Here is a 9216-nt window from a genome sequence, read left to right as displayed (position 1 = left end):
AAGACCAGCTTGCCTTTGGTACCTGCTTCTTGTCGAGGCAGGTTACTTAAAACAGTTTGTGGGTTTTCCACTCATTAAGAATTCATCTTGGCATCGACAACGCTTCACTGATCAGTATGATGCCAAGTGCCACTGGTGATTTGACTTGGATCTGTATCGTGTCCCCTGACGGGGTGTCCGGTCTCCCCCGCCACCGCCCCCACAGAGGTGGCTTTCCCTATGCTGAAAACTAGTTAGCCATTTGTGGAGGACCTCTCCTGAAGCTCATTTCCTTTGTGGAATGCAAGACAAGCTCTCCCCACTCCTGTTGACTTCTACGACAAGCTCTCCTGTGGACTTCTTCTAAGATGAGCTCTCCTAACTCCTGTGGACTTCTTCCCAGTCAGAATTACTCACCAGTAGCTGCAAACTGAGTAACAATAGGTGGGAACCAGTTACTACATTTTCCCTAGAACAGAACCAGCATTGCTTTGCACCAAATATTGATGAAAGAAAACGTATATTGCTGAAGGAAAGGGCACTCCAAGAGATCATCTGAAGTGGCCAGTACAGGATATGTGAAGCCAGAAAGCATCCTTTTTCTGGTTGTCTATCATGTGCCTTGGCACACAAGTTGATAGAAGACTTCAGAAAAGGTAACAGCAGAAATAAAACCAAGGAAACTTGCCTTTTGGAATATCTTTAATCTCACGGTGAATAATAGCCAGCATAAGTCATCTCATGGTTGTTTGTTTGTTTGTTTGTTTGTTTTTGGGTTTGTTTTGGTTTGGTTTTGGTTTTTTGAGACAGGGTTTCTCTGTGTAGCTTTGTGCCTTTCCTGGAACTCACTTGGTAGCCCAGGCTGGCCTCGAACTCACAGAGATCTGCCTGGCTCTGCCTCCCGAGTGCTGGGATTTAAGGCGTGCGCCACCACCGCCCGGCAAGTCATCTCATGTTTATCACACTGATTCTTTCCCTGCCATTCCTAGTTTAAATTGATCCTTTTATTTTTACAATGCACAGTTAATCACCCTTATTTGATCAGTATAATATATGAAGGTGTGGAAATATCACATTATTAGCAGTATGGTTATCACATGCTAATCAAAATAATTAATTCAAAAACGGTTTGCCTTTTTTCCCCATGAGCAGGGGCCGAGTCTGCTTAAGTCACTGGTCTTTTCCTGTCTTTCCAGCTAGATGATCAGTTCTTCGGGATGCTATTCTCTACTCTCAGACCGGTGTTTCCTCTTCATCTTCCCCCTGATGCCATGTTGCGGTCTCCTGGTAGCCATTCTTACATTTTTTTTTTTTTTGAGCTGATTCTTAAAATGTATCCTCTGTCCCTTCTAGTATGCTATGGAAGTGTTTGCTTAAGTAAAAACATCGTTTTCAGTTTGTAGGGGGTGAATTTCTTAGCTGCTGTCTCTAGTTAGTTACTTGATTCTTTAGTAAAAGGTTTATTTTATTTTTCTTTACAATAAAATAAAAGGAGGTTGGCCAGATTTTGAAACTGATATATTATTTGTTAACTTAAAAAAAAAAGTCTAGTCCCTTTGTCAAAAGCTGTCTCCTCTCAGTCTCACAGCCAAGTGTGTCTTTCTGGGCAAGGATCCTCTAGGGCTGAGGGTGTAGTTCAATGGTAGAGTGTTTACCGCCAGGTAGAATGCACCAAACCCTGGGTTTGATCTCAAGCCAGGAAGAAAAACCCTCTCGGGTAACAAACAAACCTCTAACTAAAATTTTCTACGGTTGAAAATATTCAAAGTGCTTATGATTACAGCATAACCTGTTGTTAGAAATTTCATTTTCATTTTTACAGAGATCAATAATGACATTACAGGCACCCACGCAGATTCCTTCCTTGAATTTATATGTAAAGTGCTCCTTCGGTTTCTAGTCATCTTACTTCCCTTCCTCTGTGAAACTGGGAGACAGATCAGCCCTGGGAGGTAATGGAATGTGGGCGAAGCTGGGAAGCAGCTTAGGACAGGGCAGGATTCCTTCTGCGCCCGGGTGCCCATACTGGGCATCTCTGCAAACTCTTGTGCTCCCTCCACCCCTGCTGAGATGATGCACTGGGAAAACATTCGCTCTCCCAGGGATGCCTCTCTGTTGGTTTATAGCTGGGAAAACGTTGCCCCAGGTCGAAAATATCTGCCCCAACAGCCAGCGCTGATGAAGGCTTTCTCACAGGCTCTCAGCTCCCCGCGGGCGCTCCCCGCCCTCTGCTGCCAGAACCTTGGGGATGTGCCTAGACCCGGCGCAGAGCACGTCCCAGCCAACTGAGAGCAGAACAAACCACTGGCCTGCAGCCAAGAGGCTCCCTCCCAGCCACCGCCCCCCCGCCAGCGCCTTTTCCCCCCTATACAATACAAGATCTTCCTTCCTCAGTTCTCTTAAATCACAGCCCAGGGAAACCTCCTCAGAGCCTGCAGCCAGCCACGCGCCAGCATGTCTGGGGGCAAATACGTAGACTCCGAGGTAGGCTTGGGTGAGGGCGCGCCGGCTCCAAAGTACCTGCTTTTGCTATCTCCCACTCCAAATGCTCGAGCTGCTTTTCCTAAGCCCGAGTCCTCTCTCCACCTTCAGAGCACTCCCCTGGTGCTGGCACCGCTGAGGAATGGGCCTGGGTGGGGAGGTGAAGAAGAGCCAGGAACGTTTTAGGGCTTCCTTTTGGAGAGCGGACCAACAGAGCCCACCGGGAAGAGGATCAGGGTCCTGCCTTGGTAGTCCGCCGGACTTAGGAAAGTTTCCCAGGTGGCACTGTTCGCAAGAACCCCAGGGACAAGCCCCTACTACTGGGAGGCTGAGAGCTGGTGCTGGGGGGCGGGGGGAGTATTTGCCCACAGTCCTGAGGACAATCCCCATCAGGAGCCTAAAGTGGCTGGCTTGGGCGGTGGCGCGCATGTATTGCACTTAGCAAAGTTCTTGAGCACTTCAACAATTTCTGATCCTGAGCGGCGGCCGGGGGGGGGGGGGTTCCGAGGTGGGGAGGCCTCCTTCCTCACAAGTACCACCACCATTGGCAACTACTTCTTGGCACTCAGGTGGCCTAAACGTGGAGACCTGTTCCCCAACGTGACTACCGCTCTGCCTCGAGCAGACAGCCTAGGGGTGATCTAAGTAAGGGTGGGTCGGGGAGTCCTTCAGGTGACATGTCCTAGAACATTGGGGGCTGGGGGAGGGGAGGCTGGCACGTGCCTCTGCTCGGAGATAAAAGTATGTTAGATTTTGACCCACCTAATCCACCCCCACGGCTTAAAGAAAACCATGAAGCAAAAGGGGCTAGAAGGGTAGGGGACGCGGCAGGTGCGAGGGAGACGGAGGAACAGAGAAGATGGGACCACTGAGTCTGTTAGTATGGTCCAGTTGGATCTTAAAGATAATGGTGGAAGGATCGTGGGACAGGATTAACAGCGTCGGGGTGGGACAGTGGAGCAGGTGAGGTTGTGGGGACGCTGGTGGCCTGGCAGAGAGAAGGGATACAGAGCAAGCTGAACGCGGACCCCTAGGCTGGGGAGTCGCGGCCGGGAGCGGCGGGGTGCAGGAGGGCGCGCACAGGGCTTTGCCCTGACCCCTGGCGGCGGGCGCGGGAGGCAGGCGCTCCCTGCCTGGTACCGAGGGGTGTGGTGTCCTCTCCTCCGTCCTCTTAAAAAGCTTGCGGCGCTGGAGTTTTCTGTGCGCAACGCCTTCGAGGCTGAAGCTAGCGAGCCTTGGAGCTCCAGGCTCCCCCGACAGCCGGGCTGACTCCTGACGCTTGTTTTTCTTTCTGAACTTTTCTCTCCACCGCCCTTGCCGCCCTTCCCTGGCTTGGCCGGCTGCCCTCACAGGGACATCTCTACACTGTTCCCATCCGGGAACAGGGCAACATCTACAAGCCCAACAACAAGGCCATGGCAGACGAGGTGAATGAGAAACAAGTGTACGACGCGCACACCAAGGAGATAGACCTGGTCAACCGGGACCCCAAGCATCTCAACGATGACGTGGTCAAGGTAAGTCTTGGTGGCTGTCTGGGTCCCACAACCCTGCTCTCGCAAGTAATTGTGCATCTTTTCATAGCTTCGTCACACAAGCACTGTTTTCCTAGGCTTGGCTGTATGTGAACCCCTGCAGTCCGTTGTCAGAAGTGTCTCGTCTGCCTTCCTCCTCCTACTGGCTAGTTCAGCAGGAATTTAGCTAAAGTGAGCCTTGTAGGAGTTCAGAGAACCTCAGCCACAGGTGGGCTCCCACATTCCTTGGGAAAGGAAGATGATTGTGGTTCATTGCCGTGTTATAAGTCCAGTGACAAGTCGTTTATGTGTTAGCAAAGTATTTGTGTGAGACTTTGTACCACCGGTGAAGGTCAGAATACAAAATGAGCATATTCCTTCAGCTAAAATAATCTAAAGTGATTAGCTTAAAAATATTAAATGAGTGGAAATGTTTAACACTAGTAACATATGCAGATAAATGAACATATTTGTATGCATATTACATGTGTATGAATAGTGTTTTAACTATAAAAACACAGCACATGTGCAAGGCTAAGCCAATTTACCCAACTGAAATAATTTCCACCTCAACTTCTGGATCCCTCTAGCTAAATGTGGAAAGATGCATCTGTGGTGACAGCCAAGGTCAGCCTGCCCTGGGCTAACAGAACATTCAGGTTGGAGTTCTGTTTCACACTTTCACGATATACTTGTTGAGATTACAAATGCGTTACTTTCCTGGGTGGTTGTCCGAATGTAGGTTTGACACAGTGGTCTGATTATCATTGTCATTTTGTTATTCAATTTTGACCCTCACAGCAATTCTAGCTCAAGGAATTTATTGTCTGAATCCGTGTGGGTTGAGAAATCCTGGACTTGAGCTGTCCTTGGCAGAGGGTTTCCTGAGTGGCCTGGAGGGCCAAGGAAAATCCTGGCCTCAGGGGTTCCAGTGGGAAGCCGCTGTCCTGCCCCGCCCCTAAGGCACCACTGAGCAGCTCCGGAGTTTCCTCCTCCAGCATACTATCTATGGATGGGAGGAGCTCCAGCGCAGTTTCACCTTTATGAATAATATATTTCAAAAAGAGAAACGGTTTAATCTACAGCCGGAGGGAAAGTGTACCTGTCAGAATTTACTCTTAGTTTGCTGCTGGTAGAGAGAAAGGGAAAATTGGACCGTTTTCTTCTGGCCAGATTGTGGAATATTTAAAACCAGCAATGAAGGCAACTCATAAACTGGAAGTTAAGATTGCTAAAATCTGTTTATTAGCCACATTTCCTTAAAGGGGAAAGGATGCGTTGCTTCTCAGCCATCTTGTGCTGGCTGCTTTGATCAAGGGGGGCACTGGAAGGATTTCAGATGGGCTCCCTTCGCTGGACCCTCCCTCTTGCTGCCCTGTGCTGGGAGAGGGATCCCCTGGAGCCAAGGAGCCTCCTGGGATGAGTCAGAAAGGCCGGCAGTGTGGATGTGGGTCTCCACATAGCATGACTAAGTGGAGAAAGAAGGCCCCGCTGGGAAAAAAGACTTCAACACAGATGGAAAAAAAGGCATGACAGGCTTGGAGGAAATAGCAGTTTACAAAATATCCTCTCAAGGGCGAGTGTGGGGATCCTCACATTAGAGAAATTACAAAGCTACAGCCACGCCTGCCTTCTTGCTCACAGAAACAGGAGCAAATCCAGACAGTCAGGCAGACAAGAAAAACCCACCTTGAGAAAAGAATTAGGCAAGATTTAGGCAGAAGCCCTGCTTAGGAGGATGTCTTCACTGGCTCTGCAGAGAGACACCCAGGCTACCCCTGCACATTCTGCTCCTCCCCTCCCCCACAGTACTAGCTAGAAAGTTTCCATCATCAGCGAAATCTCTGCCGGACAGTGTCTGGCTAGAGTGTCCCCTGCTCTTCACGAATACCTTAGTATCAAGGTGAAAAACAACTAAACAAGCCCTCTATGTAGAGAGGAAATGAGGCCCCAATTTAAAGTGTGAACCGCATTGTGCATTGTGCACATACTTCAAGTCCTGCGCGTCAAGTGTGGAGGCGTGGCTAGCCTCCAAAGCCTTCTGTGCTCTACACTTGCTCTTCAGTAACACAGAGCATAATTACCCAGGCACTGGTGGCAAGAATATAAATTTAAATGTAGAATTGATTGCCAACAAAATCGTTTTCCTATAGAGGTTCGTCATTGCACATAATGATTTATCTGCATATACACATTTACCCCCAAATATTGCGATTTGAATGTTTTCTTACCTTTCTTCTACTAAGTGGTTCAAACTCAGACCCGCCATTCTTCCTCTAACATTGCTAGGTTTTCTTATTATATTAAGTATATTATGTTCATCATATACTTATTACATGTGATTAGAATTTGGAAGTATATAAAGAATGTTTTAAAATGTATGATTTTTATATCTTATGAATTACCAATCAACTTGTTACATTGTTATGATGTGTTAGACTGAATGCTTGCTTTTTAATTCTTAAAATAAATCCAGCAAATAAGAATATTACTGTAATGAGACAAGAGATGCACATATTATTAAAATCTTAATCTTAAACACACACACAAGCACCACGAGTCCTCTAGCTTAGCCTTGACTGCCAGGACACATGTAGCTAGATTTTTTTAATTTTTTTTAATTTTATTAGCACATTTTATTTACTCTCTCACATATGGTTTTATGTTTTCACTTCCTTTTTTTTTTTACTGGCATGCAGTTTTATGAGGCTTTTTTGTAAACCTTGTCATTTTAGAAATAGATAAAATATATGATATAATAAGTCAAAGTAAATAGTGTCACATATTGCAGGATAAAAATGTTTTTAAAATAGTGAATGCCATTGACTAACAGTCAGGAAGATGCTGCTATGGAAAGAGCAACAGGTGGATAGAAGATTCATTACAGACACTTTAATGAAGAGGGTCATGAAGGACGTGCAGTCTGACAGGTGGAAGACCACAGTCTGCATGCAATAGCTTAGGGGTGTGCAGGAGGATGCAAGGAAGAGAGACAGGACTGTCTCACACAGACACTTTTTAAAAATATTTTCATACAGATATTTCATATATATTATATTTTGAAATATATTATTATGTACTATATAATGTATTGTATGCAATGTAATATAAACTATCATATTATATTATAAAATATATTTCATATATTATATTTATAATATGTTGTATTTTGAGCATATTTTCTTCTATACTTCCCTACCATTTCCCTTCCATTTTCACCCTCCTCTTCCCATTTGTCTTCTTTATTCTCCTAAACACTTCTACACTTTTTTCTAGTTTCTGAGATTATAATTACATCATTCCCCCTTTCCCTTTCCTCCTTCCAGCCTCTCCCATTGTAACCCCTGGCTCTTTCTCAGATTCACAGCTGCTTTTTCTTTCATTGTTATTACATATCTATGTGTACACATAGTTCTGAATGCACAGATCCGGCCTGTTCGGCCCATATAGTGTTCCTTGTGTGTATATGTTTTCAGGGCTGATCATTTGGTATTGAATGGATAACCAGTTGGTGTGCTCTTCCCTGAGGAAGACAATTTCTCCCACTCCCAGCCTTCCTTAGTTACTTGGGATTCTTTGTCTAGGGTTGAGGCCTCATGATCTTTCCCCCTTCCTTAGCACATCTATTGATGCCATCCTCTCTCAGGTCTTGTTCAGTCAGCCCTGTTGGATTCATGGATGTTGCTACTCCAACATTTCTAGGAGACAGAGCGTCACAGTAAACTTCCTGTTCCTCTGACTCTTAGAATCCTTCCAGCTCTTCTCCCACAACAACCCTGGGTATTAGGTATAGTTGTACCATACAAGTCTTAACATCTCACCCTGACTGGAATCTAGAGATTCATATGGCACAATGGAAGCCAATAAAAATGGGATGAGTGATTCTGACCAAAGAGCAGAGGCCTGAATTTCACACATACTTGGAGAGTATAGGCCCCCCAGCCAGCCATGCAAAGCTTTGGAAGAATTCAAGTATGGCCTTGGTGTGAGAAGCTCGAGTTTTGGAAAAGACTGATGCAGCCATGCTGGGTAAGCAGGAAAGAGTTGAAATACAAGTGGCCCACAACTCACAATGGCTCAACCTGATTATTCAGTTTTACAAATCTACAAAAACAAAACAAATTCAGTAGGAACTAGTCTTCAAAAATGTGAATCTTGACCTTTCCCTAGTCTGGTGATATGTAGTACAATGGTCTCTTATGATGCTGGGCAGTGGCAGGGAGCCATAGCTGCTAGTTGGCCACAAGATTACAAGAAGAAACAACCACCAGTACTACAGCGTACCACGTGGCTAAACTATGGTGTTCAGTATGCTAGGCCCATTAAATGCGTCCTTGACATGAAATGTTTTCAACTTAAAATAAACATAATCAAATGTAATCCCTAGTAATTTGAGGAGATACAGATGTGAAAATGAAAATGATGTACACACACTGGGAATAGAATCATCTAAGCACAAAACAACATAATTTGTGGGAATGTAATAGCTTCCATTCTAGCTTCTAGTTCCCCCCTTTGACATTAAAAGAAATTAAGGGTTAATGAAGTTTAAAATGTTTTCCATAGTTTCAAGGAGTGCTCAAACAGGTATTTTGAAATGCACAGCTAAGGAAGAATAGACAAGTTTACATGATTCATCATGGATTATTATTGTGGGGAAAAATGAGTTTAGGGATTCTGAGATTAGCATTGAGACAAATCAGAATACCTGGGAAGAGGTCTTTGTTCAAAAGTAAAAATATATGTTTGTTACTTTCTCTCCTAAAACATGAATATAATGATTCTTAAATACATACACAATTTTCCTTACTCATGGAATGATGGCTTGTATGTGTTGTGTAGACCAATGTCAGTGGAGTTTACTGATGCATCTACAACCCTTTTATGTGAGAAAATAGTGTAGAAAAATTGTGATTAATGTCAGCTAAGCATCACATAAAATTAAAGCACTTTAATATACATGTAATCAAAGCACAGTTCCCAGGCTATGTGGCATCTTTTTCTGTAGAAATTGATAGCAGTTTTACTTATTATGTTCTTTGTTTAAGATTCTTCATAAGATGGTAATTAATATTCTGCATCACCTAAAATCATACCTGGAATTCAGGAATTCCAGTTTATAAAACCACATTGCAGTCATCTTTGATTGGAAGTCTTTACACTTTACTGAGCAAAGAAAGATGCTAAGATGAGGAACATTACTTATTTCTAAGCATATGAAGTGATTTTAATTTCAGCCAGA

At 44.6% G+C, this 9216-nt stretch overlaps 1 protein-coding gene across 1 annotated transcript in view; it reads left to right on the top strand.

Annotated features, from left to right (window-relative positions):
- The first annotated feature begins 2336 nt into the window (after nt 1-2336).
- Nucleotides 2337-9216, top strand: part of Cav1 (caveolin 1) — a 32215-nt gene continuing 25335 nt past the window's right edge. The window contains exons 1-2 of the mRNA XM_036181237.1: nt 2337-2463; nt 3813-3977. Of these exons, the coding sequence (XP_036037130.1) occupies nt 2434-2463; nt 3813-3977 (195 nt within the window). The 5' untranslated portion in view covers nt 2337-2433. The remainder of the gene's footprint in view (nt 2464-3812; nt 3978-9216) is intronic.

This window comes from Onychomys torridus, chromosome 3 (assembly GCF_903995425.1).
Source record: "Onychomys torridus chromosome 3, mOncTor1.1, whole genome shotgun sequence".
Lineage (NCBI taxonomy): Eukaryota > Metazoa > Chordata > Mammalia > Rodentia > Cricetidae > Onychomys > Onychomys torridus.
Note: the sequence above shows the minus strand (reverse complement) of the source record. Positions and strands in the feature narration are given on the sequence as shown.